The 15,565-nt window shown below is 36.3% G+C and overlaps 1 protein-coding gene across 1 annotated transcript in view; it reads right to left on the bottom strand.

Moving 5' to 3' along the window:
- Nucleotides 1–15,565, bottom strand: part of WDR72 (WD repeat domain 72) — a 203,840-nt gene that overhangs the window by 78,340 nt on the left and 109,935 nt on the right. The window contains exons 15-18 of the mRNA XM_032593637.1: nt 12,943–13,769; nt 10,215–10,306; nt 5,748–5,827; nt 60–258 (exon numbers count right to left, since the gene is read on the bottom strand). Of these exons, the coding sequence (XP_032449528.1) occupies nt 60–258; nt 5,748–5,827; nt 10,215–10,306; nt 12,943–13,769 (1,198 nt within the window). The remainder of the gene's footprint in view (nt 1–59; nt 259–5,747; nt 5,828–10,214; nt 10,307–12,942; nt 13,770–15,565) is intronic.

Below are 15,565 nucleotides of genomic sequence, written 5' to 3'. Positions count from 1 at the left end.
GCGCTCTAAGTAGTAGAAAAGTTCTGATGAAAGTGCATGTCCATAAATTTTGCACTTACTTTGCAGAGGCAAGGTGTCTGTAGTACAGTGTAACTCTACCTCCTCCCGGGTCCATTCCGTCTCCTGCAGAATCTGTCTCATCTCACAGTGAACATCCTCTATCATGGACACTGGTTGACTGTTGCCTGCTCTCTTACTCAAGGTCTTCATGTGCTGTTGAACTTCTGCCAAGAGAACAGCTTGTATTGCTTCAGTTACCTATAAAGATTTTTTTAAATATATTTTTTAATATTATTACAAATGCTTGGGGTCTTATATAAAACTGACTTAAATAGGTTTCACATAAATTGTAATGCTCCATTCCACTACAATTAGCCTCTGAAACCATTGAAATGCAGATACTAAGCACTGGAACCGAAACCGTCACCCTTCAGCAAACATAAGAGATTCTGGATCCTGAGAAACTTAACAGAAGACCATGGGGGAGGGGAAGGGGGGGTATAGAGTTATAGAGAGGGAGGGAGGCAAACCATAAGAGACTCTTAAATACTGAGAACAAACTGAGGGCTGATGGGGGTGGGGGAAAGGGGAAAGTGGGTGATGGGCATTGAGGAGGGCACCTGTTGGGATAAGCAATGGGTGTTGTATGGAAACCAATTTGACAATAAATTATATTTAATATAAAAAAATAAAAATAAATTTTTTACACATTGTGAAAAAAATAAATTGCACAGATTTTTAATGGGAAAAAAAAGAGATTCTGAAAGGAAAAGTTGGAAGCAGTTCTTTGTTCTTTCTCCTAAGGTATTTTCATTTCCACCAGAAGGCAAAGAAAATTAATGTGAATGTATTATACTGTTCTTAAAGACAAGTTTAGCTCCTCAAATAATGTCTAGCTCTAAAGCACTGTTTAGCTAAAAACACTTTAACTAGGTTTAATACAGAAAGCTAAAGGCAAGATTTTAAGAATAAATCTCACTAAACTGTGTATATGTGCACATGGTTTTGCACAGTTTAAAATTACTGCAAAGCTTGCCTTCCAGTTATTGTACATGTCCAGCGAAGGATCTGTGATTGGGTGAACCAGGAGGGGAATGCTTGTCACAGGGCATCTAATCCAATGTCTTCATTTTTTTCAATGAAAACCCTGAGACATGACATCCCAAGTTCCACAAAGATATGGTGGACAGGTCTTCTGACCCCTAATTCTGCATCCTTTGTAGTATATGTCCTCCCAAGGTTCTATACTCTCACTCCTCAGTAAAAAGCCAGTGACAATGTACCTTGGCCTCTTCCTGGCAAGATAGGTGACAAGGTCCAGCAGTTAGGTAGAACTCAAGGAAAGCCAAGAGCTGAGTCAGTGAGAGAATAGGAAGGACATCGTTGACCTAGGTGACCCTGGGACACTTTCCCATTATCTTCCTCTGGCTGACGGTTAAACCTTTCCTACAGCCACACCCCAATGCCTGCTCCTCTTCACCTCAAAAGCCTGACCTCTGTCAAGATTACTCATCCACCATTGCCACTATCCCCTCTGCATTATCCCCAGTCTACCCACAGGATGCCTAGAGCTAGGGCTTTGGGACAGCACCAACTGAGCCTACTGATCTGGAGATGCCGACACCAAAAGCAGAAAAGGCATTCATCTAAATATTTGTTCAGTCTCTTGTAAGTGTTGTGGTAGCATGTGCTATCTCCAGGCTCCAGGGACACTCAGAGAACTTATGCTGATGGCACATGTTCACCGAACTGCCAGGGCAGGATAAAGGCACTTGACTTTTAAATATAGGGAGCTACACAAAAGTCTCAGGGCAGCTTCCTGATCCCTGACCACCCCCCCTGTTCTTGTCTCCTCAAATGCTCATACTCAAATGCTTGGTCAGGTTGTGGAAAAAAGGCTAATGACAGATGTGATTTTACTATTGCCTATCAAGGCTACTAATACTGCAGTAACTCCTGTCACAGTATAGCCTGTGACATGATGCTTGCTCATGCACATCATGTGACGAAATACTCAACATGGTGATAGCCATTGCACACCATGGTTTCAGCATGCAGTTCTGTATATCACAATACTGGTGAGCCATGGCTGTTAATATCTACCGTGTGATGAGATATATATTAACTATTAGATATGATATTTACTAACATATTATTCCATATTATATTAAGAGAACCATGCTTATTAGGTATGTCATCTGATGGGACAGACAATTATTGATGAACAGTTTTACATCACTGAATTTTTTTCGTTTTAACTCTGTCACACATTTTATTTGATAGCACTGCCTCCAAGATGTGGCAGAAAGAGCTCTGAATCAGAAATGAGAAAGCTCGAGTTTCTGATCCAACTATGACAATTATCACAAAGGAAACTTTTGCCAAGTCATGTACTACTCTGGGACTTCATGTGCTCACTTATAAAACAAAGACTGTGATGGTGGGTGAGGCTATGATGAGAGCTTTCAATCACTGAAACCTGTATGGAATTTGCTTCTGTCTCCACCTATGAATCAGGAGGATACTGAAGGATATCCTGGAATAGATCTGGATTGTGGTCTATCCTTCAAAATGGGCAGTTTGGCCACATGCTCCCATGGGATCATGTCTCCCTTCTCACACTGGGATTACCATACCTGAGGAGCACTTACAATTGCAGTTAGAATGTCCTATACACTGGATATAATATCCTATCACAACTTGGGTCAATATTCTTTCCTAAAAATATACAGGGATGTATGCAATTTCACTGAATGTTCCTAATTACTTTATATAGATTTATATATCATGACCATATTTTTTAACTATTTAATTTGGGGGCTTTTTGACATATTTGTCACTACCAATGCATATTGCAAGAGTAAAGAGTATGAGTATCATTGAATAATAAGAGGAAGCATAAATAATCGAATAAAACATATTAAACCATAATCAGTAGGATACTCAGAACCATAAAACTTAAAAGTGAATACTGAATGGTGTACACCCAATTAGAAACAAACTCAAACACACACTTTGTGCTCAGTGTGAAATCAATACTCAGCATGCCTCCAATCCACAGACAGATGGTACATCTTATAAGCATGTAATAATGTTATCACAGTGGTGATATCTGTGTGTATCTGGTGTATATCTGGTATATCTGTGTGTATCTGGTGTATATCTGGTATACAGTGGGTACTAAATAAATGCCAATGGAATTGAAATAGATTCTGTATTCAAAAGTAGAAAGTGTGGAAAGTAGGCTTTATTGATAATTTCTGACTATCAATACTTAAATCCCTCTAGTATATAAATATAGTAGATACATTTTATAAATAGTAAAGACAGAATTTACTCCAACAAAATATAAAATTTTTAAACAACATTTTATGTAACTTTTTGATTTAAGTAATGAGAGAATTGAAAGCACTATGACTATAAAGCTGTCTTCTAAATGCATATAAATAATTTTCTCTGAAAAGACAGCTATGCAAAGTATTACACCTTTATGTACAGAGGTTTAAGAGAAGGTTTACAAATCCACTGGCTGGAAAGAGACAACCACAAATCTGGGCCACATACTTATTTCTAGAAATACTACTACGCCATAGGCAAGGTAAAAAATTTAATGGTTTTCTACTAAAACTTTGACTCAGTGAAGTTCTGTAAAATAGCAGAGCATCATGAAGACTCGTAAGAGCCCCTGTGTCCTGCTTATGGTTCCAATGTCCAGATTTTCCAGTAGAAAACCATTTTCTCAACACTCAGGTTGACACTGATTTTTCATGTGTTTGCAGCAGCTCCTGGAAAAGCAATACTCCCCAGAGGCCTGGATGTCATGATTTCCCCACTGGTGTTAGATTATAAAATCCAGAGAATTTAGAGAAGTATCAGCAAATTAGCAACTCTAAAACCTAACTGTTGCTTTTCCAGGATTTCTTTCTTTTTTAACAAAATTTTTAAATTTAATTATTTTATTTGAGAGAGAGAGAGAACATGAGTGGGATAAAGGGGCAGGGGGAAAGAGAGAGAGAGAGAGAGAGAGAGAGAGAGAGAGAGAGAGAGAATCTCAAGCATAAAATAAATAATCAACAATTAAACCTATATCCCCGGGTTATTTATCAGGTTAGTGGCAGAGTCAAGAGGAGAGCTTTGAAGCTTAGACTTCCTATAGAGTGAGTAATAAATGTTCTAGTAACATTTGTCGCACTGCCAAACTTTTACACAAGGTCATAGAATCATAGAACCTTAAAGGTCCATTAGTCCAAACTTGTCCAAACCCTATTAAAATTTACTTGAAGGTCAAATGAGCCATTACAAAATATCTTTAGTTAGAGCAATTCAGGATAAATTTTCTGTTAAATTCTTTTCCTTAAGGTTTTTTTCCCCTTGTTGAGGAATTGTTAGGCTGGGGGTAGGAGTGGAAATCTTATCTTTAACAGAGACTCTTAGTGTGGTTACTAATATGCTGGTAAAGTCAACATGTACTAATGTTTATTTGATTGTCACAGAGGCTTTTTGAATAGCTATCCATTCATTCGTTAACTATTATTGACAGGCTGCTGTGACTACTGCTTTTCTGGGTATTGGTGAAGGAGGGGTGAGTGGGACACACCAAGTCCCTGCTCTCAGCAAGTTTCTAGAACAGCAAGAAGACAGAAGGTAAGCAAGCAAAAAAGCAAAGGGTATGATTTCCATTAAAAGCAATTGCAACAAAGAAAGTAAAACTGGGTAATGTGATGGTGACTGGAGGGAAGCATGGGTGGGGAGGGTATGGTGACATTTGGTGGGTAATCAGGGAGGACTTCTCTGAGCAGTTGGCTTTTGAGCAAAGACCTGAATAATGAATGAAAAAATGAGAATTCCTGCCCAAGAGAACAGTCTTGAGGTGGGAATGAGCTTTCTGTATTTTTAAAATAAAATGGTCAATGTGGCTACTTAGAGCATCGGGGGAATGATGAGCAAAGAGGTTAGGTTAGTGGCAAATCATGTATAAACCTGTAGGCCACGGTAAGAAGTTTCAATAGCCATTCCAACTGTGTTTATTTGGTTTTGTGGTGTCAATTCCACAGTGTGTTCTGAGTAACTTACTTGGTTTCCTATAACTAAGAATAAACACTTGTAATTGGAATTATTGCTATGCTTGTTTTGCAAATTTGACATTTCTTAAACTAATGAAGAATAAAGTTCCAATAAATATTCATCTAATCAATGCTCAGATTAGATTTATTGTACAATGTACAAAGCCACTTGGTAAGCTCTTAGGATCCCCAAAAGCCTTATAAGAGATGGAAGGGCTTAAATTGGGCCATGAGGAAGCCAGCTCTCTAAAGCAGCTTACAGATGAGGTACTCTCAAGATAGAAAAATGATTCCTAAGTACACACACCAAATTCTCAAGCTGAGGGACTTTTTTGTCATGGCACAATTTGAAATCAAATAATAGACAATTCTGCCACAATATGACACTTCAATAGGCAGTAAGTTACCTGTAACAACAGGAACATCCCCTCCTCAGGCCCCTCTATTCATACCTCCTAACCTGGTGCATCCTTGCATATGTCTTTTTCCACTTTTTCCCTCAATTATTAGTCTCTGTGTTAGTCCTGTTAAATGAAATGCCTGGGAGGAAATATTTTGTGAGGAGAGCAGTACCCATTTACTGGTTCTCTCAGGTTAAGAGGAGTATGAATGAACCACTCATTGGATAGAAAGGAATAGCAAGGAACTCTTCTAATAACTTCAGGAACATGCACTATATCATACCTGCACAGACTGGTCTCTCCAACAGGAAATTAGCTTCAAAAGTGAAATGTCAGCTTCAGGTATATGGGATTCACTTTTACCTAGAAATACATAGAATACATTTTATAGCTTGAGAGTATTAAAAAATGGATGCTACCCAATGATCTTCAATCCTGGCTGCATGTTAGAATCACCTGGGAAGCATTTTTTTCCACAAACACCAATGTCCAGGTTCCATCTTTCAGAGATTCTGATTTTAGGTCCCAGGGGGGAGAGAAGGGCAAGCATTGGTACTTTGTAAAAGTACCTCAGATGATTTTCATGTATAACCAGAGTCAAGAACCATTTATTAATTTATATGTATTTCTAATGATTATACTAATACATATTCATATCAAATCAAATTCATCTTTATACCTTAAACCCATCTTTGTAGTTTTTGCCAGCAGAATGCAATGACTAATACTCCCACCCAAAACAGATTGCCAAATTTTTACAATTCCTTTCTCATGCAAATAGGTCCTGAAATACTACCTTGCTATGAATCAGTATCTATCACACAGAAATCGTATAAAAGATTTCCTTTGATTTGTCCTTACCCAGTTATACTACTCTGATCAGTAGATATAGCACTTATGTTTTAATTTGACTCATTTTGTTATGTATTGTTTCTTTTAAGTTTGCCCTTTTGAATGTCCTTTCTATCTATTTGCCTTAATGTTCAGTGTGAAATTTTAAGAGTGAGCTAGAGCTTGGTTTATTTAAATTGATCGGTAGAGTGTCCAGCAGCCCCCTACACAAAAGAGCACTTAATAAGTGCCTTTTCATTAATTGAAAATGTACATATTATCATCCAAATGAAAAATTGATCAATTAAGGCTTTCTGATGGCTAAAGTATATTATCTAGGTGCCAGATCCTAGGAGTGAGATAAGGAAAAATGATGATGGCTTGCATTGGAGGGAAAATTACTGTAATTGTCTATTTAAATTAATGTATTAATATGTGTTTGAAATTCTGGTATTAACTGTTTAAGTTAGTATTATTCCAGTATGGTTTTCATAGAATCACCATTTTACATATTAATATATGTGTCTGTGTATGTACAAATATCTAATTTATAAATATTTTGTATTTTATATATATTTTATATATCATATTAGTGGTCAATGGAAATGTGATAGAAAATATTGAACATATTTCTATCTTCAGTCAACTGAGAATATTAAAAAAATATATAAGAAACTTCTGACTCATTATTATCATTATTTTTCCCTGAAGGAACATATGATGTGAATTTTAAATGACCAAGATGGGCGCATAAAACATGTAAGTATGATAGAACACTATGATTTTGAAGTCATATTCTCCATTTCTTCAGGAGCACAGCAGGTAAAAGAAAATTTTCTTTTGATCTCTCTCCTTCCCCACCCCCCCTTATTCTGTTGACCTTGTGACTCCACCATCAAAGCTAAGTATGGGTCTCAACTGTAACTACTTACTGGCATCATGGGGTACTTCACAGTGCACTTTAATGTGATGTTAAAATTTTAATATGAGGTAGAAATGAGAGCCAACTTTTCTTGCCAATGTCAGTAAGCTAAAGAATTAATTGCAACATCAGGGGGAAAGATAAAAAGAAAACACCCCAGGCTTACCAATATTACTGAGTCACCATTTTTGCTGACAGAAGTGGGTATTGGTTCCTGTCAACCCTTTAGAATGAGCACCTCAAAGTATTATTTTATTCTCCAGGCTTTGACTTTATTGAATTAATAGCATAAAATGAATCCCTCCTTTCCCTTCACCTCCCATATTCCAGTTATTAAAACACAAAACCATGTTTCCTTAGGACCTAGGTGAATCTTAAATGCTATAAATACGACCTCTAAACACGAGGGAGATTATTTAATAATGACACTAGTTGCTCTTGGCTTTGGCTGGGGCACCTGGAGCCTCCATGGCTCTGGTTAGCAATTCTCTTGGTCTCTGCAGAAACCACTCATATTATGCCTTGAATTCTAATCCCTTTATTAATGTCATAAAAAATTAAAATGAGGATAAATGTCCTGTTAAGGGCTACAGTTTAAGGAGAAGGCAGGCAATCCAGACTGGGACCATTTGAAGGGGACACTGGTTGTAATCATAACTGAGAAGTATACTGACATTAATGGAAAGAGCAAGTCATTGGGGTCAGAGTCCTGGCCTCTCTGCTGAACAGCTGTTTGCCTCTGAGTGAGTCATCTAACTTCCCTGAGCCCCAATTTTCCTGAGGGTAAAACAGAGATAGTCCCTCCCACTGTGTGAGATTGTTTATATATTGAGATAATATGTGTAAAATCATTAGCATAATTCTTTGAATATACTAGTTACTCAAAAATTGGAAGCTATTAATAAACTCTCACTTTAAAATATTCAAAATATTCTTTTCAATAGATTTGAGAGGGCCCCTATGTACCATTGTTCAGGGCATCTTAATGTACTGATCATATACTGTACAACTTTGGAGGCAGAGTGCATGTCAAGTCCAGAATCTCATTCCCATTTTGCAAATGTAGCAAATAAACTTTTAAGGGAGTAAAAGAAATGCCCCAAATTGCATAAGTAGTAAGTGGCAGAACTAGATCTTAAACTTCAGCCACTATTTACTATTTACCCATGAATCCAAAGGTATTTAATTCCTTGAAGGCATTGCTCTGGGAACTGGAGACACAGCAGTGAAAAAAACTGTCATAAATAAATAATAACCCCCATGGAGCTTTCATTTTAGTAGCAGGACGTAGATGGCAAGTGAAAAAAATATATATATATATTACATCAGGAAATGAAAAGAATTTTGGAAAACAGTAAAATAGGGAATGGGGTAGAGTGTGCTGGGGAAAAAGGAGGGCACCTTCGTCGATGAGATGGCATTTGAGCAAGAAGGAAGGATGTAAGGTGGAGGTGGGGGGCAGCAGGTTGACCTCTGGAATCTGAGAAAAGAACATTCTAGGGAGTGGAAATAGCCAGTGCAAAGGCCCTATGTTTGGGTAAGAGTAAAAAGTCCAGTGTAGCTGGAGCACGCTCAGCAAGGGGAACCCCAAAGAGATGAAGTCAGGTGAGGGTGTGTGTGCAATGACAGAGGCAGAACAGCCAGGTTATATTGGGCCTTGTCTGCTGTCCTAGAGACTGGCTTTTATTCAGAGTGAAACAGAAGCCACTGAAATGTGTTGAACAAAAGCATGAGGTTCTGACATAGTTTCTGATAGGTCGTTTTTGCTGCTTGATTGTGAACAGTGTGTGAAGCAGGAATAGGAGCACAAGGGTGGTTAGGAGGCTTCTGTTACTGTAGTCCAGGCAGGAGGGGATGAAGGCTCAGGGGTGGTCATGCAGGTAGAGAGAAAGAGAATCTGGAATATATTCTGAAGGTAGAACTAACATGTTTATTATTAAAAGATTGCGGGGCGCCTGGGTGGCGCAGTCGGTTAAGCGTCCGACTTCAGCCAGGTCACGATCTCGCGGTCCGGGAGTTCGAGCCCCGCGTCGGGCTCTGGGCTGATGGCTCGGAGCCTGGAGCCTGTTTCCGATTCTGTGTCTCCCTCTCTCTCTGCCCCTCCCCCGTTCATGCTCTGTCTCTCTCTGTCCCAAAAATAAATAAACGTTGAAAAAAAAAAATTAAAAAAAATAAATAAATAAAAGATTGGAATGTGGGGTATGAGAAAAAGGGGAAAGTCAAAACGACACCAAAGTTCTTGGCCTGAACAACTAGACGGGCAGATTTGCCACTTACTGAGATGTCAAAAATTTAGATGTGGCACATGGGTGGCTCAGTAGGTTAAATGTTCAACTTCAGTTTAGGTCATGATCTCAGTCTGTGGGTTCAAGCTCCATGTTGGGCTCTGTGCTGACAGCTCAGAGCCTAGGTTCTGCTTCTGATTGTGTCTTCCTCTCTCTATGCTCCTATCCCACCCCTGTCTCTCAAAAATAAATAAGCATTAAAATTTTTTTTAATTTAGAAAAGCAGATTTTGAGGATAAATTAGCGATTTGGCATCAAAAGAAAATATAAGCACTAAGACTATTTCTCAGAAGAATTCGAAGACCACTGTAACCTTCTGAAAAAGCTATAAAATTTTCTAATATAATAATCACTTATTTGCTAATAAAGATACTGATGTAATAATCTTTCCCATAAATCACATGTGACCTTAATTTAATAACCAAATATTTCTTTTGCTGAAAAGTTTCAGATTTTCAGGCATTTCAAAGATCATTTGATGAAATTCATCACACTGCATGTCTTATAATGTTATTTATTTTAACAAAAAATCATGTATATTTAAAATACAGGCAGAATATAAAAGTATAGCCATGTGAAATGAAGACTAAATCAAACAATAAATACACGTAATGCTCCTTCTAAATTGTTGAGTGCTATCCAGTTATGGATAGGCAAGTTATTTTATTTCATAGAAGAAAAAAAAATGAGGCTATATTTGTAACTCCCTTACCATTTCGTAAGTAACCATAGAAACTTGAAATATTCGAAATCTCATTCCCGGGAATTCTTGCCTTGTTGTGCACAGATTCCATTTTGAAAGACCTGTGGGGGAAAAAAACAAAGGATATTATTAAAGATGTATGAAAAGTATTTTTAGAAATCAATTGAAGAGTGCACGACCACTTCAAAAAATTCAGGAACTGAACACAGATTATTTTTACCAATGTTGTCCACATTAATGTCTTTGGTAAATCTTTATTTCCCCACTTTGTTCCTACCCGGAACCTTAATCCCTATTGAATTGTGAACCTTAGTTTATACCAGAATTACCTTGTGACTCACTTTTGTAGGAGTCCCACTATGTTAAATCCTGTAATTTGTGGCTAATGCAATGAATTTTTCAATCCTAAAATGTTGATATCTGCCAAAGAGTTCTCCCCAGGTACAGTAAGGACCTGATGGAGGCAGGCTTTACACTAGTGCCAGTGATTTAATCATAGGAACTTTGAGATACTCTTCAGGAATACTCTCATAGGCAGATGGCTCTTTCCTTAAAATGCATTTACGTCATGTACCCAGTTGTTAAGTACACAAGGATTTTCTCAACCTTTACAACCACAGTGAAATGTTAGCGAAACGGCCAAATCTGTTGGAAGGATTTGGTGTGACAAATCCAATACACGTTATTTTGATTTCCTAAAAAATGACATACAGTCCCTGACAGCAGATCAAAGTTGAAGTGACTATTTTACGGAGGCAGTCTCTAATCCTGACACCTCTACTCAATGATTTTTTTCTTAATGAAGAATTTTGTAAAGAATTAACTAATGTATGACAACAATTTTAAGGCCATTTAGTGGAAAGCATGCTGAAAGCCCTTAATCTCCCTTTAGGACACCAGACATATCCTCTACATTCTGTACTTCTTATCAGGAGCAAACTCAGAATGAAAACTTCCAGCAAACAGTAACTCATCAACTTAGTGGGGTCATGATTAAGCAAATATAATTTGTTAGCAGCCTAGTTTTTTAAGAATTTGAAGAAATCTTAGTAGTCACCTATCCCATCCACTTCATATCCTACACGAGGAAAGCCAGGCCCAGAGGGGCTAAGTGACTTGTCCAAAGCGACATGGCTAGTTAAACAACAAAACCAGGATTTATTCCCAGGTTTTCTGGCTTCAGGCTGACGGGATTTTTGTTAACCATATTTAAGTGCTTTGTAATTTTCTTAGTACTAGAAGGGAAAATAAAAGAAGCCTATTTGAAATTTAAATGTGTGTGTGTATATATAACATTTATATTTTATATTTATAAACAGAAAAAAAGAAAAGAGGAAAATTAAGTATGCAAATCACAGAAATTTACCAATCTGTTTCCTCCCTCTTAAGGCCACAGAACAGAAAATGGGAAATGCTATAGTATAGAATCATTATAATGGAAGGAAGCATAACACTGAATCCTATGTAATCCACATAGACTTGCTACCCAACTTGCTAGGTCTACTGAGGGCAGAAACTGTGCCTATTATATAGTGCCTGGCACAGATACATGTTGAACTGAGCTCCTATCACATAACAGAAATGTCAAGGACCATTTACCACCATGTAGTAGGCACTTCAGACAATGTCTCTTCTGTGAAGGCTTTCTGTTGGTTTCATCTCACACTAATTATTCTCTTTACTCTGGCCACCAAAATACTTATCTATACTACAAATATTTTTCTTCATTCCTTTGCCCTACTTCAGTGTTTCTATTTATTTCATGTGTATTATTTGTATCATTTGAATTAGTTCCTATCCAAATAAGACATTTATTTATACTTCCTCTGTAGGCTAGTGCTAAGGATATATTCAGTAAGCACCTGAATTCAATCCTCTAACATCATACAATGAAAAGCTATACTAATTTTAGCAGTGGAAGAGGGTAAACACACAGAGTTAAGTTTAGTAATTAATGCGGCTCTGGAATTAGAATGGAGCTCTGCTTTGAATCAGCCTCTAAGGAGGTGAATTTGTCTTGAAGATAAATTCTCAAGACTCAATGCCCTCATCTTTACAAGGAGCAAATTAATAATACCTATATGCCAGCTTTGCATATTAAATGAAATCATGTAAGTGCTTACATGGTGACTAATAGATATTAAACATGCAAAAAACAATAGCTATTTTTACTAAACTGTACTTTTTGTAAATGAATTACTGATAGCTTCCTCTAGTTTAATACACCAAAGTATAAATTAAATGGTGGGATTTCAGGTATGAAATTTTAAAACTTTTTCTGATGATATATGAAATACATTATTATTGGCATTTACTTAAATGTTCTTTGTTCATATTTAATTCACAGCAAGTAAAATGGATTTCAACGTGTGTATGAATCAATCTATCTATCATCCACCTTTCTATCTACCTATCTATTATTTCATTCATCATCCAACACTATGATTTTCCTGGCACATATTATGAAAGCAATATATATTTGTTGAATGAATAAATTTTAAAATATATAGATTTATTGCCAAGATTATCCTCTAATCTCAATGAATTAATAGCAAGATTTTTCTTAAATGTGTTTTAAGCTAAAGGAGTTGCTGCATATTTAGTCTTCACTTAGGAGACTAAAAGAAAGGAGGATGGAAAGGAGGGCGGGAGGTTAGAGAGATGAATGAATACAGCAAATAATGATAATTTTTAATGTCCCAAATAACAATAGTCAAAATCTTTATGCATGTCTTACCTGTCAATTCCACATGCCAACTCTAAAGGTGTGTTAACTAACTTATTAACTGCAAATAGTCTGTTCAATAAATAAACTATAGTGTTTAGGGTGTTTGACTCTTGCGAAGAATCACAATTATTTTCCAGTCCTCTTGGCATCCCAACTTGGTTTGGAAGAGTGGACGTGTATTTATTTGACAAGTCCAAAACTTTTTTGGAAAATAAATTTACTTTTGAATAGTCTTTTTTCATTTCGGCATTGCATAAATCCCAACCCGGCAGCATCAATGAGAAGTGATCTTCATTTGAGGCAAGTCCTAAAGAAACAGAACCCTGAAGCTTTAAAATATCTAGATGCTTAATGCACAGATTATCAAATTCTTTATCTACTCCCCACGGCAAAAAGCAAGAGAGGAACAATTTAGCTGTGTCTATCGTGATGTTGGCATCCACTTTTCTTGATGGCTTGGGGTGCATCTTTTTGGAGTTCTTTATTTTCTTCTGCCTTTTAATGCCTTCATTATCTCCTAAGGATTTGGCAGTATTCTCTCCCTGGGCTGGGTTCTCACTGACAGGCTTGGCTTGTGCCTCTGCTGAGAGAGAACCAGAGGCAGTTTTATTTCTTTTCAGAGTCAGTGTTTTCTTCTCAACTGTGCTTTTGGCTCTTCTCAGGATCTCACTACCATAGAATGAATTGGAAGGGTCAACGTCACAGACTGGAGTTGGCAGCAAAAGTTCAACAAGGTTTTCCAGATCAAATAGAAGGATATGAAAGCCAATGTCACTCCATCTTGTCTTCACAGGCAAGACATTAAAAGGTCCTGAGAAAGGCTTGACATCAGCAACCTAAAGGAGATTTAAAAAAATATATGTGTGTCAAAGTTCTTATTTTTAAGTGATTTTATTAAAGTGTCTATGATATTAAAATGGCATAAAAAGAAAGTATTAAGTAGCAGTACAACTAAAGGCAAATCATTTCAATTTTTTTTGTCTTAGCTCTAAACATTCCCCTCTAAATTAAACATTCTATATTCTAATATTTCATAAAAAGTTATTTTTTCTTCCTAAGACTTTTATTTTTCCTCTTAAAAAATGTGAATTAGGCCTATGGAGTAAGACGGCATCAGATTTATGTCCTCTAATATATGATTTCATGTTTTCTATCAGCATAGCCATGAATATACAACAGGGAAAAAGTGGGTTTGAAAATTAAGGAGAAAAATAGAACATCTGCAAGAATTTAGGAAGTCTTGACAAGAATTTTCTCACCAAATTTGTTTAAAATTTTAAATATTTGGAAGTAACCTAAATGTTAACCAATATCATATAACTATTTTTTTGTAAGCTTTGCCTAACAAACTTTCATTTATTATTTCTCTGCCTAAAATGATTTTGCCCAAAATATTGGCATGGTGGGCTCTCATACTTCAGTTATGTTTCTGTTCATTAAGAGGCCTTCCTTGAGTGCCCTCTCCCCTCACACCCATTAGTCTCCATCCTCTTCCTTGTTTTTTTTCTTCCTAGTACCTCTGGTTACCTTGTATAACATAAAATATTATTTGTTTACTGTATATTTTCCCCAGTAGCATTCAGACTCCACCTTTGCAGGAATTCTGTGCATTGTTTTGCCCCCAAGGCCTATAAAATGATGCTGCTATACAGTTACTAAGGGACTCAGTCAGTATGTGTTGAATGAATGATTAACGTATGTATGCAATGGAATACCATTAAAATATTTTAAATGTTTAAAAATTTTTATTTTAGAGAGAGAGAGAGAGAAAACAAATGGGGAGAGGGGAAGAGAGAGAGAGAGAGAGAGAGAGAGAGAGAGAGAGAGAGAGAGTATTAAGTAGGCTCTGCACTGAGCAGGGAGCCCAAAGTGGGGCTCTGTCTCACTACTGTGAGATCATGACCTGAAATCAAGAGTCGGATGCTTAACTGACTGAGCCACCCAAGTGCCTCAACATTAAAATATTTTAAAATGATGATGTAAAACTTTATTTATTGAGGAAAAAATGTGCTGTGTGCTCTGTTAAGCAGAAAAAATAATCCTCCTTTTGTAAAACTACGTGTGTGTGACTATATAATTGTATATATTGATATAAATATACATAAGTATATGTATATATACACATATATTTAAAACATATTTACATATTTTATATAATATATAAATAAATGTATGCATACATTATGTACAGTTAATATATATAGTCAACATATATATAATATGTAGTCACACACACGCTATATATATAAAATATATGTTTTATATACAGTCATAAAAGGCATGCACCAAAATTAACAATAGTTAATTGGAAAGAGAGAATTAAAAGGGTTTTTATACCTTAGGGGTTTTTTGCAATTTTTTGCAGTGATATCTTTAATTTATGACCATAAAAAAGAAAGCTTAAAAAACCAACCATTATAACAATTTAAAGGTGAAAAAAAATGGGACAAATTAAAAAAAAATAAATGTATTTCCATTAATAAGTACAAAGTTTAGTATAATTATTAATAAACGATTTTTGCAAATCAAAATATAGTACCATACAGTTTGAAAAATGAGCAAGTAACATCAATAGCAATTCACAAAAATAACATCCAAATTAAAGTAGGAAAAGAAAAAAAAATAAAATGTT

Source organism: Lynx canadensis, chromosome B3 (genome assembly GCF_007474595.2).
Source record: "Lynx canadensis isolate LIC74 chromosome B3, mLynCan4.pri.v2, whole genome shotgun sequence".
Classification (NCBI taxonomy): domain Eukaryota; kingdom Metazoa; phylum Chordata; class Mammalia; order Carnivora; family Felidae; genus Lynx; species Lynx canadensis.
This window is presented reverse-complemented; position numbering and strand designations above follow the sequence as displayed.